This window comes from Cygnus olor, chromosome 1 (assembly GCF_009769625.2).
Source record: "Cygnus olor isolate bCygOlo1 chromosome 1, bCygOlo1.pri.v2, whole genome shotgun sequence".
In the NCBI taxonomy this organism is placed as follows: Eukaryota; Metazoa; Chordata; class Aves; order Anseriformes; family Anatidae; genus Cygnus; species Cygnus olor.
In genome coordinates this window covers 21,316,929-21,342,361 of record NC_049169.1, presented here as the reverse complement: position 1 = coordinate 21,342,361, position 25,433 = coordinate 21,316,929, and the positions used below count along the sequence as shown (strand labels likewise).

The 25,433-nt window shown below is 37.3% G+C and overlaps 1 protein-coding gene across 4 annotated transcripts in view; it reads left to right on the top strand.

Moving 5' to 3' along the window:
* The window catches only part of IL17REL (interleukin 17 receptor E like), a 51,639-nt gene extending 26,944 nt beyond the window's left edge, over positions 1-24,695 (top strand). The window contains exons 3-17 of one of the 4 annotated variants that reach the window (XM_040549341.1): positions 628-777; positions 3,615-3,724; positions 5,194-5,308; positions 6,778-6,822; positions 7,644-7,783; positions 7,947-8,018; positions 10,693-10,747; positions 12,546-12,709; positions 15,036-15,080; positions 16,322-16,379; positions 16,747-16,892; positions 19,383-19,442; positions 20,522-20,579; positions 22,777-22,831; positions 23,798-24,695. In XM_040549341.1, coding sequence (XP_040405275.1) covers positions 628-777; positions 3,615-3,724; positions 5,194-5,308; positions 6,778-6,822; positions 7,644-7,783; positions 7,947-8,018; positions 10,693-10,747; positions 12,546-12,709; positions 15,036-15,080; positions 16,322-16,379; positions 16,747-16,892; positions 19,383-19,442; positions 20,522-20,579; positions 22,777-22,831; positions 23,798-23,816 — 1,292 coding nt within the window. In that variant the 3' untranslated portion in view covers positions 23,817-24,695. Of the gene's footprint in view, positions 1-627; positions 778-3,614; positions 3,725-5,193; positions 5,309-6,777; positions 6,823-7,643; positions 7,784-7,946; positions 8,019-10,692; positions 10,748-12,545; positions 12,710-15,032; positions 15,081-16,321; positions 16,380-16,746; positions 16,893-19,382; positions 19,443-20,521; positions 20,580-22,776; positions 22,832-23,797 lie in introns of all 4 variants that reach the window. The other 3 variants (XM_040549333.1, XM_040549346.1, XM_040549350.1) reach the window with 3 other exon arrangements.
* Positions 24,696-25,433: the final 738 nt, after the last annotated feature.

The window sequence follows — 25,433 nt, the reverse complement described above, 5'->3', positions numbered from 1 at the left end:
ACATGTATATGTGCATATATATATATATGTATATATGTATAAACCTCTTGCTGTGCTTGTCTAAAGGGGAGAACAATTCCATAGGTGTGAGGGATTTTTCCATGACTAGGAATGCAATGGTGCCCTCTTGTGTGAAAATTATATTTTAACAGCATCTGAGACCATCAGGCAATCCCTCCTAAAATTGAAAATTACGTATGAGAGTGCTCACAATATGCAGGTAATGATTTTTTTTTTTTTGGGGGGGGGGGGAAAAAGAAAGCTTAAATTATTAGTCTAGTCATGATCTAACAGATCTGGTTACTTAGAAACAGTATTAATCTAGCTGCACTCTAGACTTAAAGTATGATTCCTTCCTGTTTTGGGTTAACACTTCCCTAAACTAGGAAATTTATTATGAAACCCCATCTGTAACATAGTTCTTTCCCACTTCATTGCTAGAGAAGTCAAGCAGCTATGTACTTGCTCTGGTCCCATGATATCTTTGGTAAAGTACTGGCTTTGCTGAAGTCAATGGTGACTTTCTTACTGATTTCAGTAGAGTTGGAGCTTAACTTTGGTGTTTTCTCCCCCTGAAATATCCTGTATACAATGAGATTTCTCTGTCTTTGTATTTTACATTTGCAGGTGGCATTTTTAACAGCTTCTGCCATGATGCTCCTACATCTTTATCTTCTACGATACTGAAAAGCATGAAGATCTCAACAGTGATTAAATGTGTCCAAGGAAGCCCATGTGCTCTTCATTTAAACATTAAAGGATCTCTGAGTCTGGATGGTAGGAAGCAGATTTGCTACTGAATCATTCTTGTTTACTTTTTGCTTATAGCTGTTCAGCCAAATTTTGTTCCACAGTGTAATACTTGTGTCCAAGGTGTTTTCATGTAGTTGTGTCAGAAAGATTTTTAGTGGAACCGTTTAACTATAAACCAGGATAAAGCCCCTGAATTTCTCAAGGGAATGAGAACTGAGATGAATTCAATGCAACTAAATTTTTACTTCTAACGTACTATACTTGTCCTCTACCAGTGCCCCAAGAATACTGCTGTTATTTTTTGCTCTCTCACATGCAAACATCTACACACATATACAAACACAAGTTCCATCTGCCCCAACAGAAGAAACAGTTTTTGCTTCTGAAAGTTACAGTTCCCTCTCCAGGAGGGAATTGTAAGGAAATGGGAGACCAATTTACCTGGGATATGGAGGAGGTTGAGGTACTCAATGACTTTTTTGCCTCAGTTTTCACCAATAAGAGCTCCAGTCACATAGCCCAAGTCCCAGAAGGCAAAGGCAGGGAATGAGAGAATGAAGAACTGGCCACTGTAGAAGAAGATCAGGTACACAAGTTCATGGGACCTGGTGAGATGCATCCATGGGTCCTGAAGGGAACTGATGGATGACGTTGCTAAGCCACTGTCCATCATATTTGAGAAGTTGTGGCAGTCCGATGAAGCTCCTACTGACTGGAAGAGGGGAAACATAACCCCATTTTTAAAAACAGAAAAAAGGAAGACATGGGAAGCTAGAGGACAATCAATCTCACCTCTGTGCCTGGAAAGATCATAGAGCAGATCCTCCTGGAAACTATGCTAAGGCACATGGAAAATAAGAAAGTGACTGGTGACAGCCAACATGGCTTCACTAAAGACAGATCATGCCCAAAAAATCTGGTGGCCTTCTATGACAGGGTTACAGCACTGGTGACAGGGGAAGAGCAACTGATATCATCTGCCTGGACTTGTGCAAGGCATTTGGCACTGTCCCTCATGATATCCTTGTCTCTAAATTGCAGAGACATGGTTTTGGTGGATGGACCTCAGTGGGTAAGGAATTGGCTAGATGGTTGCACTCAAAGAGTTGTGGTGAATGGGTCAGTGTCCAGGTGGAGATCAGCGGTGTTCCTCAGGGGTCAGTATTGGGACCAGTGCCCTTTAACGTCTTTGTTAGTGACATGGACAGTAGGATTGAGTGCATCCTCAGCAATGTTGCCAATGACACCAAGCTGTGTGGTGTGGTCGATAGTGCTGGAGAGAAGGGATATCATCCAGAGGGACCATGACAGGCCTGAGAGGTGGGCCTGTGCAAACCTCATGAAATGCAACAAGGACAAGTGCAAGGTCTTACACTGGTTTGGGTTAGGACAATCCCAAGCACAAACACAGGTTGGGTGGAAAATGTATTGAGAGAAGCCCTGAGGAGAAGGACCTGGCAGTTTTGGTTGACAGGAATCTCAACATGAGCCAGCAATGTGTGCTTGCAGCCCAGAAAGCCAACCATATCTTGGTCTGAATCAATAGAAGCATGGCCAGCAGCTTGAATGAGGTGATTCTCCCCCTGTACTCTGCTCTCATGAGACCCCACCTAACTGCATTCTGCTCTGGGACCCCCAATATAAGAAGGACATGGACATATTAGAAAGAGTCTAGAGAAGTGCCACAAAGATGATCAAGGGGCTGGAGCACCTCTCCTATGAATACAGGCTGAGGGAGTTAGGGTTGTCCATCCTGGAGAAGAAAAGCCGCTGGGGAGACCTTATAGTGTTCTTCCAGTACCTAAAGGTGGCCTATAGGAAAGCTGGAGAGGGAATCTTTGTCAGGGAGTGTAGTGATATGACAAGGGATAATGGCTTTAAACTAAAAGAGGGGGAATTTAGATTAGCTATTCGGAAGAAATTCTTTACCATGATGGTGGTGAGGCACTGGCACAGGCTGCCCAGAGAAGCTGTGGATGCCCCACCCCTGGAAGTGTTCAGGGCCAGGTTGGATGGGGCTTTGAGCAACCTGGTCTAGTGGGAGGTGTCCCTGCCCATGGCAGGGGGTTTGAAATTAGATGGTCTTTAAGGTCTCTTCCAACCCAAGTCATTCTGGGCCCGTTCAGCCTGGAGAAGAGGAGGCTGAGGGGGGACCTCATCACGGTCTACAACTTCCTTGCATGGGGGAGTGGAGGGGCAGGGGACCTATTCTCCGTAAACACCAGTGATAGGACTCGCAGGAACGGTGTTAAGGTGAGGCAGGGGAAGTTTAGACTAGACATCAGGAAGAGGTTCTTCACCGAAAGGGTGGTTGCACACTGGAACAGGCTCCCCAGTGAAGTAGTCACTGCACCAAGCCTGTCTGAATTTAAGAAGCGATTGGACTGTGCACTTAGTCACATGGTCTAAACTTTTGGGCAGACCTGTGCGGTGCCAGGAGTTGGACTTGATGATCCTTATGGGTCCCTTCCAACTCAGGATATTCTATGATTCTATGATTCTATAATTCTGCACCAAAATAAAATAAAAGCACTGAAATGTTTTGGCGTAGTTTATTTTTACTAACATCCTGCCATTCATGTGCTTAGTACGTTACCATTTAGATATTTCCTGGTGTTATTCACGCTTAATCATTTGCATGAGAGTTTGCATAACTAAAGCTTTAATTTATAGCAATCTTTAATCCTTGCTCCCACCTTCATTTGTGTGTTATATATAATGTCCCTCTTTTTTTACAGAGGTAAAATACATGTGCCTTTCACTTGGAAAGTTTAAGATACGCTTTATTTTTTTGCTGTTGTTTTGTTTTTGTTAAAGTTGCTCAAATTACATTTTTGTAATCTATTCTTAACTCATTTCAGAAAATATTCGTGGGCTGGAAATATGTTCTCTTTCACTGGACACACAGCAATCTCAGTGCACAAATGTGAGATTTGCCAGGAAAAAAAGCAAGATGCTTAATGGAAAGAAGGTAGACTCCTTTTTTTGGGGGGGGTTGTTTTTCATGTAAATGTTTATGAGCCTTTGGAAAAAAAATGTTGTATTTCTCTTTATTCTCTGATTGACTTTGTGGAAAACTGCAATGAAATATACTCTTCATCACTGTCAAATGATACTCCATGACAAAATGTCCTTTTATAACCAGACATCTGATTTTCTACTATTTTTACACTTCTTCCACTTTCCTTTTATCAAGAGAAGCTGCTTCTGCAAAACCTAGTTTTCACATCAATCTTGTTAGCTTTCTTTTTGTGACTACCAAATTGTGGGGAAGCTTTGTACCTCCGATTGCTAGGAAGCACAATTCCACAGGGACCATTAAGTGCATACAGATTTAGTTTGGTCCAACCATGTCAATGGACTTCACACATCTAGAAGACAGCCAAGTGCCTAAGCACTTGTGCACATCTGTCCTAAACTCATGATAATAATTGCAAAACCAGAGTACAATTTTGTGCTAAACTAAACGCAGAAGTCTTTGTTGTTAAAATTTGCAACTGAAAAAGAAAAAAAAAAAAGCCATGCTTGACCCACTCTTTAAAATACAAGAATTTTTGTTTTCAATTAGTGGTGGATAACTGTTATTAATCCCATACAAAATGTGTTACTTCATGTGATCTGTAACGTTATATTGATTGCATGTGCAAAACAAAGTTCTCCCAAACTCCAGTTGCGTTTTACACTCTGTATCACTTGATGATCAAAAGTCCTTATAGACAGTGCAGGGCTGACAACGAACAATTGGTAGCTTTCAGAGTAAGGTAAGTTTTATAGGCACGGTTCAACAAACATATTTAGTAACATTTTCTTAGTTTCGGTTGAATGAATATAAATGTGACTTAATGTTACCCTCTAAAGGCATTTGTACCAAATAGGAGTATATCCAGGTGAAAACCAATATGGAATGTAGTAGTTACCATTATCAGTGAGGGAATGACCTACTGTAATTGGACATCAACTTTTGCCTCCTAAAATACTTTCTGTCTCAGAAACTTACTGGAATGAATAAATTTGCTGAAGTTGCTATTAAATGTTTAAGCAGACATTTTTTTTTTTCTTTTTCCTGTTCTGCAAGTGTTTGTGCTTGTAAAATGCTTGCAAAACTAGGACTTCTGGTAGTACAAAAGACCTTTTATCCTTTTGAAGTTCATTGAACATTGGGCACCTGTATTTCTTTTAGGATTATTTGATAGTTTGTAGATATTTGGATTTCTGGAAGTGAAGAAGATAAGAAGTAATGATTCTTTTTGAAATCCTTTAATTAAATGTCATCTGCTCCTTTTACGTTCTTAATGCTACAATATCTGAGGATGCTTAATGCTCATTGTAAATATAAATCAGTTTAAATAAAGAATATTGCTTGCTTAATTCTAATAACTAGTGCTTTTCATGTAGTATGGAGTTCACACACAAACCTGACTTTATAAATGTTTTAAACAGGTGCAGGTACAATTCAATTGCTTTGAAGTCAATGTAGCACAGCATATCTATGTGACCATGAAAACATTACCAAATTACTGTGACGTCAAGATGAGTCAAGAATACTATGTTGAAGGTAGGAAACCATCTTTAAACAGATGTTTTTCAAGAAACATCTTTTCAAAGAGAGAAAAAAAAAGAAGACAATATCACAAACAAAACAAACAAATAAAAAACCTACCCCAAACCCAAATGCAAAGCCAACTCACTTTCTGGGATAGGCTGATATGAATGGTACTACATTATGTATGCCGGCATCAATTTTATTCTATATTTTGATAATTTATTTAGTGCATGTAGATGTCTGACTTGCTATAAAAAACATGCACATAGGCTGTCTTCTGTTAGGCCCCAGGTGGTTTCAGAGATTGGGGAAAGCTTAATAAGAAAGTGTAAAGAAATAACTATTTATGTTTATTAGCTAGCTGTTCTATCACCTGTTTTAATGTAAGTGGGTAAGATAAGATAGCATTGGTCCTTTTTTTTTTTTTTTTTGGCGCACAGTGCCTACCATATAAAAGTAGATTCGGCACTGTGGTCCAACCAGTGTGGCTGGTGCAGGAAAGTGGTGGTGCAAAAAATGAAGTGAGACCCCTTGCTTGATCCACTGCCCATAATTGTCTTTCCTTCCCATCACCACAGCCTGTAGGTGGGCTGCTGTTGCTCATGGCCCTTGGTACAGGATCATCCCTTGTACACAGTATCAGGCATGTTATGGCTGCTCAAGAAATCCTTCCATTTTCTCGATAACCCCATAATTCACTATTGAAGTAGATACGTACTTTGTGAATGAAGAGGAGAAAAATAAGGCTTTATAAATCCTAGTTTTAAGCCATTTTACAAGGAGGAACAAACAAATGAAAACACAGGAAAATATTTCCTCAGGGAAATGGCAGTGTGGGGAAACGAAAGCAAAATACTGCTCTGAGTTAAGAGCACTTTATGAATTCATTTAGTTTTTTAAAATCAAGATTTAAATTTTTTTAAAATCAAGATTTAAATTTAAATTTATATCAGATATACAAATATTAGATATTAGTTCTGAAAATGTTGGCTAGCCTCTACTTCTGGCAAGCTCCCTAGGAACTAAATACAGTAATTCTTTGCAAGCCTGGAGGAGTCAGAATAATAAAAATACACAGTTGTTTATAGCAGAGGAATGAGTCTGGTAAAAAATTGGAGTGACTTTCAAGGAAAGAATAACTGAAATTATTACTTATATTATTATTAGGTACTGGGTAAAGAAGTGCAGTGTTATATCCTAGTTTGCCACATTAAACTGCTGATGAGGTTTTACAGTAGAAACGCCACACTGGTGAAATAGCTCCTTAATGCTCGTTAGGGTGTAATCAGTGTGTGTGGTAAAGGTACTTTTGCACTGCCCCCCTGCCCATGCACGATTTGTCTGGAAATTGATGTAAATCTGTCTTTAAAAAGGGGTGTATGAGATAGGTTTACTGTTGGTAAGCTATTGGATAATTTGGCAGCCTTAATTACACATCTGTAAAAGCAGCACTGAAGAAACTTCTGGCTTCTATTTTACAGATTGCAAAAACAGTGATGTGGGAAAATATATTCCAGCTTGTTTGGGTGAGCTGATCTTTTATATAACTTGAAGCTGTGAGATATTTCTGGTGACCTATATAATGATATGTTTTCATAGCTGAATAAGCAGAAAAAAAAGACGATTTACATCTATTGCTACTTATATATTGGATAGTTAAAATCCTGGAAATATCCAGTGTTTCTTTGTATTGACTTGGAAATGCTAGATAGCAGGTAAAATACTTACAATCTATTTAATACTTAAGCTTTTGGAAATAGGTTTTTGTCCTTATCATGCACTTTGTATTACTAGTTTCATATTTTGTCTGTAGACAGATTTCATAATCAGATTAAGATTAATTTGCAAAAATGCTATCCTAATTTTGGTGTACCTGTGAATAATAATAAGATACAAAAAAGAAATTGTATTTATCTGACATAATTGTACATATTTTCAAAGAAACAAGATTGCAGCCTTAGGATAATCAGCTTTTGAAGTGGTATTAGTGTGTCTGTTTCAAGTATTTGTACATGATCTACATAATATTCATGTACTGAAGTTGAAGTGCAATCAGTAGATGCCCTGGCTTCTCAGCATTTACAATGTTAATTAAAAATTAGTAATATTGAAAGTTTTTCTCTTGAAAATTATTATATATTATAAAATAAAATGACCTCTAGGAATAACAGTATACAAAAAGAATGAATTCAAATATCTTAGGTAAGAATCTATAAATGTTGAGTTTCATCCCTATCAAGTTAGAAGATTCATTCTGTATCTTTTGTAAAGCAATAATGAAGTCAGAAATATATAAGGTAATAAAGAAGCAGGTGTAGTAATTCCATCTTTGACTTTTCTTTTTCAGCTGGAAAGTTAGATTATAATGTAGAAAGGGCAAGGAAAATCATATCAGTGAATGTATCCAACTTTCTTCGAGATCAAGATTATTATGTTCGTTTGTGTCACAAATGGTTTACTTGTGAAGATGTGGGACAATTTGCTGTGGTGAGTTAAAGCTTGAAGCATTCCTTTCTTGAACTGGTGTGAGAATTGTAGGTAGGAATGCTCATTGAGATCATACATATAGGAAATAACCTTCTATGTATTTATTTAACTTTATTGAAAGTTATTTACTGTCCTGGATTCATGACCATCTTTTTCATTTCAGATAAAAGGGAAGGACACGTTAAAATCGGTTTCTCTGAAATATTCTCAGCTACTTCCTTGTCTTTGCATTGAGGTAACAGTCTGGATTTTATATGTACTTGTGTTTCTAATTAAATAAATTTTATCTGGGATTTGTGCTAAAAAAAGGAGGAAAAATCTGTAGGAAAAGGCTCTAGAGCTATGTTTTTGACTAAGGCTCGTCTGACCTTATAGTTATGTAAATGCAGAAGAGATTTTTCAGAAAACACTAATTAAAACATGGAGATAAAAGGAAAAACGAATACAATTTACATTAACTTATGGAAAGTATTGTGTAAGGCTAATTTGACTGATTTTTATAAGTGATGAAAAGACAGAATTTTTTATCTGAATTTCAGCAGAGCATTCGATGTAGTTTCATATGAGAAACTAAAAGATGAACTGAGGAAGCTGGGGCTTACAACAAGATTTGTATGGTAGATAATACCTCATTAGAGGGCTAATTCAACTACTTCTGTTGAATAGGGCAGTGCTTGTAGAAAGGTTATTTAAGGATAACACTTAGGTCTTATATAAATGTTTTGGGTGATCACATGGGCACAGAAGGTGGGAATGTGTTAATGAGATTTGCTGAAAACGCATTTGAGTGGTGTAGTCAAAATTGAAGAGAATCAAGAGACTAGAGATCTTCATATATGAAATAACTAAAGGAGGATGAAGTATAATGGTATGAAGTGCAAGTTCATGTACTTGCTCTGATAAAACAATTCTTGTGAATTGTGAGTCCTAATTTAGAACTAACTGTGGAGGAAAAAAATCTAGGTGTAATAGTTCATCATACGATGATTTAAATGAACATGCTTACATGATGTAAATTTGAATAAAGGTCTACTGGGCTAGATTATTCTAAGATGACACAAAAGTAAAGGTAAGGCTTTCTATGGAATAATGTAGGCAATTCTTACATCTGTGTTCAAGAATGATTAGCAAAAATGGAAGATGTATATAAAAATCTAGACTGGTTGGGGAATGGAAAGTCTGAAAAAGCAGAACAAACACGTGTAACAACAAAGAACGTGTAAGGTGCTGTGTAAGGAGAAGAGAAGGTTTCAGGGAGACCTCCTTGCAACTTTTCAGTATTTAAAGGGGGCATATAAAAAAGATGAAGAACGATTTTTTACACAGGCAGATAATGACAGGACAAGGAGGAATGGGTTTAAACTAAAAGAGAGATTTAGATTAGAAGTTAGGAGGAAATTCTTCACTCAGAGGGTGGGGAGGCACTGGAACAGGTTTCCCAGAGAGGTTGTGGATGCAGCAACCCTGGAAGAGTTCAAGGCCAGGTTGGATGGGGCCCTGGGCAACATGATCTGGTGGGTGGCATCCCGGCCCATGGCAGGAGGGTTGTTAGAACTGGATGATCTGTAAGGTAGGTTCCTTCCAACCCATGACATTCTATTATTCTATGAACATGTTTTCATTACCGTAGTAAAACACAGGAAAAGAGAAAACATATTTGTTGACTAAATATTCAATTATGTGAATTAAGTGAATTAAGTGAATGGTCACTTATAAGAACAGATTTTTTCAAGATGAAGGGATTCTTGCCACAAGAATGAAGGATGGTAACCTTCATTCCTTGAATATATTCAGGATATATGCAGATTTTTTTCTGATAATCTGATAAGCAAGGTTCTGGAATATCTTTCAGAAAAAGAAATAAAAAGTCACCAAACCAATTTAAAATGACCTTGATAAGATACAAAAATACTATGTGACCTAGTTTCTCTGTGAATTTTGGGGTAAGTTTTAGTTTCTGGATTAAGACAATAAATGTAGATGTCCAGATGTAGATATCTACATTTGTATTAGATGTCCAAACTCTTTAGTCAATGGTAATCTGGCTAATGCAATCAGTGGAGCCTATAAAGTTACTCAGTGAACCAAGTGTATTTGCCTATTTTGAGGTGAGCTGGATAGCACTGTAGACTCCACTGGCTGCATTGTCTACATCTTCATATGGCCACTGTAATAGGAATTTGGGCATTTAATTCACATTCAGATGTATACATTTTAGGCACCTAATATCATATACCTTAATATGCGAAATATGTAAGTTAAACCAGGAGGTCTCTTCCAAACCTAGTGTGTTTTTTTTTTTTATATATTTCACTCTGAAAGGTAGGAGATCACTAGAAAGATATTATTTCTCCTATCATATATATAGAAAATCCCACAATATGATTGCTGAAAAAACAGATAGGGACTGTGAGTAATAAAAATATTTGCACATGAATCTAAATAATTAGGTTATAGTAACAGACATGCATAGATACTTGCAGGACTGGGTTAAGTATTAGTCCTCAGATTTTAAGGATACATTCTTAACCATAACAAAAGCCATGAGATCTTGTATTATGATTCTCTAATGTTTTTGGTTACCCCTAGAATATAATTACACTGTAAGAAACAATGAAAATCAAACTGTGAGACTTTCTAAATGAAATTGGACTAAAATATATAACTTAGAAATAGTAGGAATATAGGGGTAGAAGAAATCACCTTAGTTTATCAGCTCCAATCCCCATGATGATGAACAATAAAATAGATATCTAGTGCAAAATATACTTTAAAAAAATGTTTCCCCAAACTAATAAACACAGCATATGTGTCTTTGGTGGGATGTTTGTTCTGTCACATTCTTTCTGAAATGTTAAAAACTGGTGTTCCTGAAAATTTCTAGTTAATGGCAACTTTTTGGGTTATAGGGTTGGCTGGCAGTTCCAGATGCAAGGAGGATACAACTTTGTCCCTTTGAAAATGGCAAGTATTTTGTGATTACTCTTTATCTCAGTGTTTTTCAGCAGTTCTAGTAGTATGTCACAATTTGAAATTCATCTAAGGTGAAAACCAGGCATTGCAACACCACAAGGAAATCATCACATTGGTTTGTTATATTGTGGGTAGATAAAATAACTTACTTTCAGAGCAAATTGTTCACAAAATTCATGCCAATATAAACACTAAGTAACTTTCTAGTCATTTCCCACATTTTCTGAAGTCACATGCAAACTGGTCAGAAGGAATGCTGACGTGAGGAGAGGGCTTTGAAGAAAGATTTGAAGAAGGTTTCTGACACCTAGCTTAAAGGAGAGACTGGAGAGATGAAGAATAAGACACTCTCTTTTTTTTTTCCCTGTCAAAAAAAAATCTCAAAATGTCTTGCTCTTGTGCTGATACAGAAGGAGGAGTATTTTTAAAAATTTCTTCTCTGGTGTCAGTTATAACACATAGGAGAGTAGATAACCAGACAATAAAATCAGCGTGCCTACTTATTTATTACAATAGATATCTCAAGCTAGTTCATTAACAGCAAGAACAAGAAATGAATGAAGGTGAAAACAGGTTTTTAAACACATTTTGTTATCAAACAGGAAACCAGTAATAAATGGTTTATAATAATAAATTACCAGTAATAAATGGTAAATAAATTGAGAAAGGGAAGTTAATGGGAATTGAGAAAGATGACAGTTAACTGCATATGGAACTTCCTATACGTAATGGGAAACTATTTGCATAAATTGTTCCAACAAAGTCAGATTTTGGTCTGAGATGACAGCTGAAAATGAAATTCTCATATTGTATAGGTCTTTACCAGAAGTTCTACCAAGGAGATAAACAAAGTACATCCTGAAAAATAGTTTTATTTTGTTTAGTCCAGCATAAGTACAATTATATTTTTGTTCCAGATGATGCTGAGAAGTCCAGTAAGGGATTTTAGTATTTGATTAAAAAAAAAAACAAAAAAACAAAACAACCTATGAGAGCAATTACAAACATCAACCTCCAGCACTACCTCCAAACTCCATTAAACTGCATAGAGATCCATTGCAATGCTTTCACGTTCTTGCAGGACCAATCCATTTGTGTTAGAATGGAAGCAATTTCCTCTTTAGTTAACCCAGGCTTCACTTTTGTTTTATTTTGTTGTGGCAGAATGTAGTGACTGTGACACTACCATCCCTTTGCAGCAATGGAGTGCAGTTTGACTAAATAAAAGGGAAAGAACACTATTTATGCAATAGAGAGCACTTACGGGAACACTCATGCTCTGTCTATAGCTTCCACATTCATTGTGTTATGTGCATGTAAGTTCTTCAGAACGCTCATGAAGCCTGAGCCTCCAGTTCCAGGACCTCCAATCATTAGCATATGAATTTATTTGAATGTACCATATACTGAAGGTCCTTGGCTAGAAATGTACTCGCATTATACTCCTTCTATGATTGATAGTCAAGGAATGCAATTCCAGGAGGTTATGTGACCTGCTTAAGATCTAAAGCATCATTCCCTGGTGATGCCTATCTGTCATCATAGTAGGAGACTGGTCAGGCTAAGCTCTCAGGTTGATGAGATGATCTGTACAGTAAATGCCAACACTTTGGTGGGATGAATTACTGTTTTACACTGTCACAGCATGAAACACTGCTGATTGGTGTAAATGACAAGGAAACAGAATAGCAATGGATTTAGTTTTAAGCACATACATAGGTACCAGTTTTAGGAAAGGTTTTTATTCATTTTTAGACATTTTGAATAATGTTTCTACTTTTTCTCACAGATACAAAGGTGCTATGGGATAATATTGTTTATAATCCAGCAACACAAACCCTAGCTTGGGAACCAGCCTGTCCTGTGCTTGTCATGGTTAACCTATGCAGATTAATGAAGTTTAATGACCACTGTGAGGATATACAAAACTCTTCCAAACATTTTCCTGAGAAGGTAAGAGCTATGCAGATATATTCAACCACCGAGAGTGAAGGCCATGACCAAATCAATGCATAATATGAACAGCTAGACTTTGGAATAAGAGCAGTTGCAAATTCCTCTCTTCTTCTTTGATACTTAAAACTATTTATAGCCACAGTCTGTTCTTGTACTCTAACCACATAATTTATTCAGAAAACTCAATAATGGCTGACTCACTACTTACAAATAAAATGTGGAGATGACTGTAAAGCTAGTAATGTTTACTAAATTCTTTGGGGTCAATAGGGTCTGCTTTTCATTTATAGTAAAGACATGATTCATCTTCCCTGACTTTGCTGTCTAAAAGATAGGTGTTCAAGTCTGAACTATTCATCTCAGATTCCCTTTAAAGTAAGCAAATGAAGCAGACATATTCAAAGGACAACTCGTCTCATCTGATGACGGGTATATAAAAAATTTCAGAGGGATGCATCTCTGAAGGTACCCATTTCTCTTCACTGACTATAACAAGGGTCTATTGTGATTGGATTGGATATTTAACATTTAGACATCTAAAATATAAATGAGATGAATCTAAATCTCCTTAGATCTTACTGGAGAGGTAATGGTACCTTGATAGGTCATGGTAGTTTTATACTCTATTAAGATCTCTTTGAAGTGCCTGCCTCAGCCTGGGTTCAATGTCTTGAAATTGTGGGCATTGCTCAGTTCTTTCAACATTTATATTCTAAAGTTGAAAAGAACTTTAAATGCAATTATCTTGAACTGCTATATACTTCAACCATAAATCTCATGATCCTGAATGTATTGGATTTATGAAGTTGGATAGAATTCCAGCTTTCATCCTGAAAGGTAAGTTTCAGGCTTTCTTGATTGTGGAGAGGAGCTAGTAAACTTTAGGTAACAATTCAAAAAGCAAACCAATCAAATTCTTAATTTTTGAAACTTTATGAGTCTTATTCTGATGAAACAATCTGGGGGAGTTGACTCAAAACTTTTGAATGCTTTTTTGATTAGGAACTCTTGGCCAAGTGTTCAGTGATTGTTCAGATTCACCATATTATGTGTTTCAACAAAGCTTTGATCTTGCAAAAACAAATATATTTAATTTTACACATGTGAGTGGTCCCTATGGGATTCATCATCTGCTGACAATGAGCACAGCTCATTGATTGCAGGAGAAAAAAAAAAAAAAAAGGAAAAATAAGCCTATAATGAGGTTTGGCTGGTAATGGTCATATCTATTGCTCAGAACATAGTCCAAGGTTGGTTTATTACAGACAATGAGTGTTTTCCTGTACTTATTGCTTTTAATGGCTGAACAAATATTATCGGAGAGGATGAATTTTTCTATTCCATTGCAAAAAGTTTGGTATTACAGAATCACACATTACATTTAGTCCATTTCTTATACTGTAAACCTTGAAGAACATTTGTATACTGCGCTGGAGACAATTGCAGAGATTCCTTAAATAGTGCCAGCTTCCCCAGTAAATCCACACTACGCCACACACTCTACAACTATGCACTTAGGCCCAAATGCTACGTAACGCTTCTCTCTAATGAGGGTGGGGCTTTATCAATGGCAATTCTGTCTCCACTTCTGAATGGACTCTCATGGAAATATCTTCTGTGAACCTACTGTAGATAAGCCTAAGGACATCCGTTGTGTTGTCCTCAAAAAAGTTACATGAAAGAGGTGTTACTTTGGTCATGATACTATGTTTTTTGTGTTGGATCCATTGTGCTCCGTCACTTGAGCAATGGTGTTTGTTATAGTAGCATCACTTACATAGATACTAATGTTTTATATGAGACAAGGATTTTTATGGTGAAGCCTCTGGGGAGGTAAACAATTATTAATCAAGAATGCAACATTTTTTTAGGTTTCTAAAGTTTGGTCTATGTTTAAGTTTTTTCTTGAATAGGGATACTGAAAATTGAGAATTTTCTAAACTGAAGGTGGAAGTCTTCATTCAACAACAATTTTGAGTATGTGTTTAAATGTTCTGCAGTGCTGTTGATGAGTGGTAAAAAAGGGACTGGAAGGAGACAACTGTGTAACCAGAATTTTGTACGAGTCACCACAAAATCAATTAATTAAACTCTAAAGGGTCAGGCTGACTATAAAAATGCTACATTACAGATAAAAAGAAGATAATTATTCAGTAACACAAAGTAGCAGTTTCTTAGTATTTTATGTGAGTAACTTACTAAGATGTTTATAAAGCAAATAAACCAGTTCCTTTCTCAGTAAAACCAAGAAAATTTGGGGTAATTAATTTTCTGAAACTAGCCAATGAAACTAGCTAATGACAAGTGCTGTCTTTTCAAGCAGGTTAAATATTCTCGCGTGGACACTCACCCGAGACTTTGCATGAAGGTAAAGTGATTTATTTGTACAAGACATCTTTCCTGTCCTCTGTCTGTCAGCTTTAAAAAATGAATTGCTAATATTCTTTAGGATTAATGTTTTGTTTCATAGCTCTGATGAATAGGAAGTAAGAATGAAAGAAATGTGAAAGATTAAATTAATAAGAGTGTGGTGGTTTTACCCAGCTGGGCAGCTGAACTCCACCACAACCACTCTTATTCCCCCTCCTCAGAAGCAGATGGGGAGAAAAAAAGTATGCTGGCAAGAGAAAAAAAGCTCATGGTTTGAGGTTAAGATAATTTAATTAAAGGGAAAAGGAAGAGGAAGAAAACAAGACAAGGCTGCACAGAAGCACACAGATAGAAAAAAAATTTCTCTATTTCCCATCAGCGAGCGATGTTTGGCCACATCCTGGGAAGGAGGGCCTTGATACATGTAGTGGTTGTTTGGGAGGACAGACTTCTTCATAACGAGAACCCCCCCTTTTCCTTCCCCCTTCCCACTTTTTACTGCTGAGCGTGACAACATATGGTGTGGAATAGCCCTTTGGTCAGTTTAGGTCAGCTGCCCTGGTGATGTCCCCTCCCCACCTCTTGCCCACCCCCAGCCTGCTGGCTCTGAGGCGTTTGGAGGGAGTCCTGGTGTTGCCAGCACTGCTCAGCAATAGACACAACACTGGTGTGATACCAGGGCTGTTCTAGCTGCAGGTGCAGAGCACAGCACTGTTTGGGCTGCTGCAGGGAAAGTTAACTCCATCCCAGCAGACCCAGTACAAGGAGGTTCTTTGGAAGTGCAGCTGCAATGATAGGACACGGGTCAGATTGTGCCCTCCATGTTCACCACTTAAGAAAAGGTTGTATATGCAAACTCTGAAGCATGCGTTAAACTTAATGTGGAATATTTGCCATACTGAATATTCAATAATAAAAATGATTGATACACTACATTTGCTGGAGTACTGTTTATTTTTCCTGGTGAGAAAAAATGCTACGTAAGATTAATACAGGCATATTATTATTTTCTTTTAGGCTACTTATAAGTCAATGTTTCTGTAAAATTTAGTGTGTGTGTAAATATCTGAAGAATTGTGGACCTAATTTAAATCAAGTGTTGGGAGATACTATAAAGCAGGAAAGCTGGGAATTCTTTTTCTGCGCCTTTCTGGAATGCATTGATTATCTCTACTTGAATCTGTAGCCACAGACTGAAATTTAAAAATCAGTTTTCCTAACAGATTTCTCTGGTTTCAGTTTACAACCAAGCAAGGCTCTTGGGTTAAATGTCCATTCGCTCATGGAGAATTTCCAGGTAAACACATTTTTTTACTGCATATCATTAAATTAAAAAAAAAATAAAAAAAATCACTCACTTGCCTTCTCCAGTAAGTAACTTTTCACTTTAGAAAAGTATTCACATCATTGTAGCTTACAAATTATAGCAGAGATTTGACAGCTTATTGTTTTTACGTATAAACTTTCCAGTAGGTTAAGTGTTTATCAGTATGAAGAAGTAATGAGAGAATAATAATGAAAAAGTAATGAGAAAAGTAATGAGAATAGTTACTTCCTCATTAGTAATCAACTAACTAAAAAGGTTTTGTTTTAAATACACCAATTTGAAATATAAAATATGGTCCTTGTACATCTAAAAATAAGTATTTTCCCCCTAATATCAGCTTGGAAAATGAGAACTGCTGCAGTTGCAGATCAGATACAAGTTTTCTTCACGTCCCAAACCAAGGCACACTTCTCAGTGCTTGTGTGTAACAAGACGCAGCTGGCCTCATGTGACTCTCTTGGGATGTACCATTCAGTCTCTGCGGTTTGTATATATTATTTCTTCAAGACTGTGATACTTTTTATGAAATCTAACTGCATTTGTTTATTACTCCATTTATTGCTCTGCAGCTTGAAAACATTGCTAAACACATGCATGTACTTATTGGAATAATTACCAGAACATTTAAAGCATGTAGTTCTAATTCTGACCTCACTCTGTGCAAAATATAAATAAGGATGCTGAAGTCAAATAAGTTGCATCAAAGAAAGTGACTATTGAGTGGAACCTTCTTATTCTTTTAACATCGTTTTGGTGGTGTACTATTTGTATTATGGATATATGAACTATTAGCTTTTCATATATGGTCACTGATACAGCTGACCTCTCAAATCTCACATCATGAAATTGAAGACTTGAGGCATACTTCCACAATGATCTTGAGCCACTCTAAATCTCATGGCTGCCAAAAAAATCTCAACACAGAAAAAGGTGAGTTTTCAGCCAAATTAACTTTATGAGCCATCTGACTGTGTGAGTACACAACTGCTTCTTCCAGCAAAAGGAAGGGAGAGAGGGAGAAGATTGTTGGAGGGTGAGACTGCTATTTCAGGCAGCAGTTTGTCATGAAATGGGAGCCTCATTCCTCTCCTGCAAATAAGCATGTATCCCATATGTTTTCAGTGCAGCACTGTGGCTTGCCCTTGCCCTTCAGGCCTGCGTACCAGTTACCTTGTTGGCCTGACCTGTGATCTATTGGGAGGTACATCTGGAAAGCGGGGTCAAAGAGCAGAAGAGTGCTCATAGCATTATTTTTCTATTAGGAGAATATTAGCAAAATAGTTTGTAGGAGCTAGTAGACACCCCGCTGTTTCAACTGCCAGCTTCTCAGTAGTCTTATGTCCACCCCCAAAGGTGTGCTCCTGCCATTGCCCCACCTACCAAGTGTATGAGACATCACATGCCAGATTTTGAGAAAGTTGAGAAATCTGGATCTTATGATTTCTACTGTTATTCATGGTTGTGTCCATTGACTTCTCTTCATGGGGCTTTGCTGTAGAAGACACAAGCATGCTGTAGCTCCTACACCTGTCCTCTTTAGGATATATTCTAGCTGTACTTACTTTGTCATTATCTGCAGGTACAAGCTGCAACTGATTTTTGAAGTACCTCTGATCCTTTCAGTGTGCAGGGTGCACATACCAAAGGGTAGTTGATAAGCAGGCAACTATGAATTAGGACTTCCTAAACTCAAAGGGGTGGACACTGAATTTATTTTCTGATGAATCAGTTTAGGTTTTTAATGACATCTCTAGTTCCGAGTATAACAGACCAGCTGTTAAAAGCAGAGATTTCCAACTCTTGAGTTTTGTTGCACAAGCTGAGGATATGCTGAAGTGGTTACTGCTCTGCCAAGAGATTTGAGAGTTGAGAACACAGGTGGAACTATCAAGAGTCTGTTCTAATAGGGCAAGATACCTGGGGAAGTGCTGTATTACTGGCAGAGACGGAGATCTGTACAGTACCAGAGTTGTCAAACACTATGTTCAGTGAACACTTACCAGTGGCACCTCCTTTCAGATGGCTTATTTCAAATAAAATCTGTGGAATTTAGACTTTCAGTTTTAAAGGTTCCCTGTGTGAATTGCAAAGTAAGAAAGGTAGTGGTAGAGCACTGATAAGTCAGAGACAGGTGTTACACTGTGTCTTTCGTGAAGGGCAATGCTGCATTTAGAAATGCTTATTCCTTCCCTCTGGTACAAAGCTGTGATTTCCTCAGCTACTCTGACACTATGGGAACCAACGTAAATTATGTACAGTTCCTGTCTCACCACTATGAGCAATATACACAAAATTTTCATCATGATTTAGCTTTGTGTTCCCAGAAACCGATGTTCCTTCTAGTAATCCCTGTTCAGTTGTTGTTGAGTAAGAACACATTCACCTAATTTACCCTAAATTATTTTAGGAGTTTGCCACACTAAAGAAAACAGTGTAGGATGCAAAGCTATTAGTGGACAAACTAACACTGTCTTGAGGACAAACCATAAACAATCAAATGTTAAGTGTCAGAACAGTCATTTAGGACAATTTTACCCTAAGGCCGAACTTGTTCTTGGCATACAATATAATGGGAGACCCACAAGAACTGCAAAGAAAGGGTCATTCCTTCAACTCACATACACCAGGGGATAGAAGTGAAGATGTTCAGTGGCTAGCATGGTGTCAGCAGGCTTGGTAGGGAGGGTGTCCTCCATTTTAATATTATATACTTCACAAAATGCAGGAACATTAGCTCTCTTCCTGTGCTGTCCAAATTGTGCTTGGCAAAATGACACCAACTGCTGATGGTTATAGAGAGCTAGAGGTATTTCTGAAAATAAGTAACCTTCCATAATGAATGTATAGTTTATTAATTTTCCAGCATAGTAGAACATGTACCATTATTGGCAAAGGAACCAGAGAGGTGGAAAGACAATATATTTTCTTTGTCCCAAGGTGTGGAAAATAACTTATTTATTTATTTCTCATTAGGGTGATTCTGTATCAATCACTATGTCACAGGAAATGTGTGGGTCAACAATTTGCATTCAGGTATGAGTCTTGATTTTGCCAAGTACTACGTACAAAATAAACAAGTCATCATTAATCCCCCCACAAAAAACAAACAAACAAACAAACAAAAAAAACCAAACAACAAGCAAGCAAGCAAGCAAACAAAAAAACAGCAGGCACTCCCACAGCTTCCTCCTCCGAGCCAGATCTGATTACTGTGCAACTGAGTTGGCAAAGAGCATTATTTATGGCTTGATGTGCTGCCACCACCTCTTGTTGAGATGATATTAATTAATAGAGAAGGTGCTCTCCACAATCTTTCCACTTTGTAAGTGTCAGATAAAGGAATATCAACAGGAAATTTCTAATCTGGTCTTTATAGGTTCCTTTGTAATAGTTAGCTAAAAGATCCAAGTAAATCATAGATGAATCTTTCAAAAATTGACATTAGCTGAAAAGGTTAGGCAGTTAGTTAACAGTACAGTAAGTACATAGTATGCTAGAATTAGCACTTCTGAAAGCAAAGCAGAGCAAATTTCTGACATTTATGCACACTACTGCAGCTGAACTTCTTTAAGAAAACATTAATAGAAAATGAGCATGAAGCTGATAGTTTTACTCCTCTCTGGAGTTAATGTTCTCGACAGACACCAGACAAGAGCGACTGGCAGCCAGAGCTATGAGGCTCCAGCAGCTGCCCTGGAAGGCCCTTGCCAGTTTCACTTTTTGCTGTTAGGAAGAAAGGGACAAGATGAAAGTGAGATTGGAAAAAGCCTTCTTGGCAAGGAGAGTTATTTTTCTTTCCCTGGTGAAAAGTCAGATTCAGTGATAAAATTGATATTTTCCAGTATAAATTGTTTATTGTGTAAATAATACATTGTTAGAATATAATTCTCCACAAAAAAAAAAAAAAAGTCTGATTAGCTTTATCCTCTGGAAACCTAAAAGTGATTGCATCTCACTAGACCACAGTCTCCATATGCATTTATTTAAAAACAGATTAAAAGTGCAATCTGCTGAGTAGACTAACAAAGCAATGCTTTATTATTTATGTCAACAGAAGTATTTAGTAACAGTACTGCTGAAGTGGAATAAGACTCAATTCTTTCTTTTACAAGGGCTGGAGGACAGATGTAGATTATTCAGTTCCACTGCAGATCTGTGATATCCACTGTGGTAAGTATTAATGATAACAAAAGAAAAATTAGGTCTTGATTGTACGGAAGAGAGCATCTCAGGTGAAGCACGCTTTCATTGGGAAACTGAGATGGGATTCCTCTGACTCTATGTAGATGTCTACATGTGAACTAGATATGCTCAGCTTCCTTTATAGGCAATGTACTCATACCTAAAGTAGTTTTTAATTAGCTACTGCATGGGCAACTTGTGTGGCTCTCTGTTTTCTCTGCTTCTTGATTGAATTTTCCAGCCTGTGCCAAGTTCTGCATACCACACCTATTTTACCTTGCTGTCGGTACATGAGGTAACTGGTTAAAAACAATCCTTGGCAAGTAGGCACACAGTTCTGTCACTGTAGTGATTGCAGCATAGCCCTACTGTTAATCCTCCACCTCTGCAAATGGGATGGTGGAAGTTCCCTCCACTGAAGCACTGTGAGGATATTACTATGATTTGAGGTGCACTCAGATATGCTGACGGTGCCAGAGGATTCTGAATCTCCAAATCCTGACAGTATGGCAGTATAAAAGCTAGTGAATTTGGAGTAAAAGCCTTTGGGGTTTATAGTGAAGAGCACAAGATTAGATTGATTAGAATTAAAAAGTCTAAAAAGAGTCAAGCTGAGAGAAGGCTCAGATTGAGCCTTCTCATTGCCAAAAAAACCTCCCCAAACCCACCCAAGCAAACACTGTCTCTCCCAGTTCATTGTAAACACAGCAATTTTTATGACATATTTTCTGATACTTAAAAGAAGGGGGCTTGAATTTGTAGTCTAACTGTAGATCTCTGCAAGCACTGGCATACTGCTAGTTCAGTTTTCTTCTGTACTCACAAACTCATAACAAGCCCACTCAAGGTGAATCAATTAAATACTGAGTGTTGTGATTCATGTAATCTGGATGCATTTTCCTTATTCATAGTTTCCTTTTAACAAATGCGAGGGATATGACAAAAGCATCTAAAATAACAGAAGGCTCCAGAGATGGCAGCCTGGGAATTCCCCTCTGCCTTATAGTAGGAGAGAACAGGTCTGTGTATTAAATGAAAATGGTGGAACACTGAAAACTGAGTAAAGAACTTTTTGGACATTATTTGATTAAAATGTGGAATTTGTCATCCTAGCTTCTGTTCTGATCAAGAATTTGTGGAGGTACTGTGAAAAGAGATACTGTGAAAAAAAAAGATGAACTGTGCATATCAAGAACATCAGAACTGTAATATGTGATCACTCTGTTGTATGAAGGATACATACAGCATGCTTCATGGCTTCTGCCAAAATTCATACTTTTGGGATAATGCCATCCACATTAGCAGGTGGATGATTCCACCTCTGCTATCTGATGAGGAGGGGGTTATTGAAACTTCCCTCTGAGACAGGTGGAGCAAGCCAGTGTCAGTGATGGGACACTAAACTGGGTGGGTCCAACTCATTTATATAATTCTTGTGCTCTTAATAGCTCATTGGGAGTCAAAACTGCTTGTTTTGTCGTGTGTAAGATTTTGAATGCAACAGCATTACTACTAAAAGTTTTGAATTCTCAAATGTTTATTTCCTATAAAAAAAAATTCTCAAGCATTAGCTTTGCAAAATCAAAAGATGATGAAAGTTTCTTAAAGACTATTTCATCTAAGGTGTAATTCTTACACTGGGGTGCTATTTATCTTTGAACCTAAGATGCTAAGAGAAACCACATAAGGGCAACACACAAGGGCTAAGAATCCACATAAGGGCAAAGGGAATATTAAACATGGGATCTGTCCATAATTTGTGACAATTTGGATTATACAAAATGTCAAAGTAAATGAGAAATAATCTTATAATGACATAGTGAAAATATTTACTATATACATTTTTTGTGAAATAGAAATTGACAGCATTACTACATTATATTAAAGGTACCATGCAGTGTCAGTGTGCCTGAAAGAGCAGTGATATTATTACCATGCATTTTGTTATTCAAAACAAAAAACAAAAGGCAAAGCTTTGCTTTCCTTTTCAGTGTTTTTTTCTTCTGCCCACTTTTCTGGATTCTGTTTAATGTAGCCACATATTCTGAGACATTAGTTCAACTATTTAAGAAGAAACATGTATATTCTAAATTAAAAAAAAAACCTGAATCAGTTAATGTGAAAGTAAATATACAAACCATATGGAAAACACAATGGCAACTTACATTTGAACTTGTTTCTTTAGGTTTTCGTGGACAGACGTATGGTAATGGAAGCCCCGCAAAGGCCATGACACACAGGTATTCAGCCATTCTCTTTAATGCATTGTTTAAAAACTCTTAGTAGTTGACAGAGTTGTTAATCCTGAAAACATTCTTGCTAAAGAACAGAAACAATGTCAAAATGAATTTTATACTTACTGTCAGGAATATCAGGTTCCTGTCTGTCCCCTCTTCTTGGCCCCTTGCTCTTGCTCTCTCTGTATACAGTCTGGCATCAGAGGTAGCAACCTTGCTGCCAAAGACTGAGGACAAAAGGAGATAAATAACCAGTGGAAGTAAGAAGGTTATAAAGCAATGGTACAACCTTCAAGAACCCTGGAACAATCTCAGATTTGCTGAGCATGACTTTCATATTATTAGCACCTGTTTCCTACTTTTTCCCTGGCATTTGCAGGGAGATTACAGTCCCCTCTGTGCTCTCACTCATTGGATACATCTGCTCAGCTGTTCCACTGTGTCTTTTCATTCTCATAGCCCTTTGCAAAACAAGGGCATTTTTTTCTTACGCTGTAAAAAAAAAAAAATCGGTAATTAATGCAGTCAATGGATGTACGATTTTGGCAGGACCCTGAGATTTTCAAAAACTTTTTCTTTAAGAAGGTCCTTTGGGAGGCAACAGTAAGAGCAACCTAGAGCTCCATAAAGAGTAGAGATGCTCTGAAAAACCCTTGTTTGAAGATGAGGAAAAGATGCAGTCCTGCAGAAATTATGCAAATCATGTGGTTGAAAAGATGTTACCATCTTTGATTTGAGGCAGTCTTTGCCTTTTGCCTTGCCAGAAGATATCATTCAGAATGAACCATCTCATTTTTGTTCATTTGTTTAAAATGACTGAGTGTGACAGTCAAGTCATATTTACCTATATCTCAAGGTACAGGTAAATGGTTCAATTTACTATTAACTGCAACTGTATAAGAATGCAATGAAATCTCTCACAGTTCTGAGAAAAGAAAAAAAAAATCTCACCTCTTCTGTTTCCCCCAGAATGAAGAGTATGCATTGAAGTTGCATTGAAGTTAACAACACACTTTCAATATCCTTAGTGGCTCTGCAACATCAAGTTGTATTTTGGTGTAACTTGCAAACTGGTATCTTTCACCTTAATAAATTCTCCAAATTACTGTGGGATTATTCCAATGGGTGAAGAATTTAGCAAGTTAGGCCTATTTTAATATGTCCAAAAGAAGCTGGATTATGATTCCTCATTTCCCAGTATTTCAAAACAAACCGTGTCTTAGATCATGTAGTTAGAGAACCCTTAGATCATGTAGTTAGAGAATCAGGTTCACATTTGCCTTTGGAATTGATGTTTTTGATATAATATACTATAAATAAATACTTTCCCAGTACCTCATGTACCTATGGAACAAGAATTTCTGATGTTCTTATTTGTAACTTCCCTTTTTAAACCATAAGCAAAAAGTTTTTGGGAAATGAAGAATAGAGGAAGTTTTCTCATCTTTGTTACATTGTCTTTCTTTGTAATTTCCTTTGTTTTCTGATGCCATTCAAATGACCTCACCATGACAGACCATATTCCTTAAATATATCTAACTGCTTTCTGTGTTTGCATTTGTATTTGAATTGGAGATGACTTTCCCATTTGTCTGAGGTGGTACATGTCTTTGGTTTGATAGCTATTTAAAACTGTCATGTGAAAATCCAGCCTACCTAGAAGGAAACAGTTTGGTGGAAGTAACTGAAGTATTTTTTTTCCCCATTATATCAGTATTTATACTTAACAGTTGAGAATAATATTACACACTGTACTGATTATCAAACATTTGGGCTTTATTTCAATGAATACTCCTGTCAAGCATACTTACTTCCTGTTGTGTAACAAGGAAATAAAGTCAATTAAAAGATGATTAATAACAAATCCTGAAACCATGTGGAATTGCTCATGTGGGATCAGGAAGATGGGTGGGGAGCAAGGGTCTGGAAGAAGAAGCTGATCAATAAAAAATATTTTCCACCTGAATGTGTTTTTTGTTTCAAGACTTTAAAAGAACAATTTACAGAAGACTTACAAATGGTGTAAGAGATGTATCTGCTATATTGAAGCACAAGTTTTTTGAGGGGCTCTCAAGAGGCCAAATGGTGCTTGGCTCCTTTGATATTAAAACTTAATTGTCCACAGTGCATACCTTCTAGATGTATTCTTATTCCATTCAGTGCCACAATTCCAAATGCAGAGGCGGGAAGGCATCACTTCTAAAGCATTTGGTTACTTGCTTTGGCTGTGAAACAGAAGCACCGATCTAGTCAGACATCTGCTTTTCCTTTAATACCCTTCCAATTGCAGCCAGAAACAACACATTAAACAGAGAGATCATTGTAACATTACTCTCCTCACTTTCATCCAGTGGAAAAGTATTTTCTGTAGGAAGGGTTGATTTACGTGGCAAGGGTTTGGTAGCGGGGGTGGGGGACTGCAGGGGTGGCCTCTATGAGAAGAGTCCAGAAGCTGCCCCATGTCAGATAAGGGCCAGTTCCAGCCAGCTCCAAAAGGGACCTGCTGCTGGCCAGAGCCGAGCCAATAAGTGATGTTTGTGCCTCTGTGAGAGCAGATTTAAGAAAAGAAAAAAAAAGAAAGAAAAGAAAACAAAACAAACAAAAC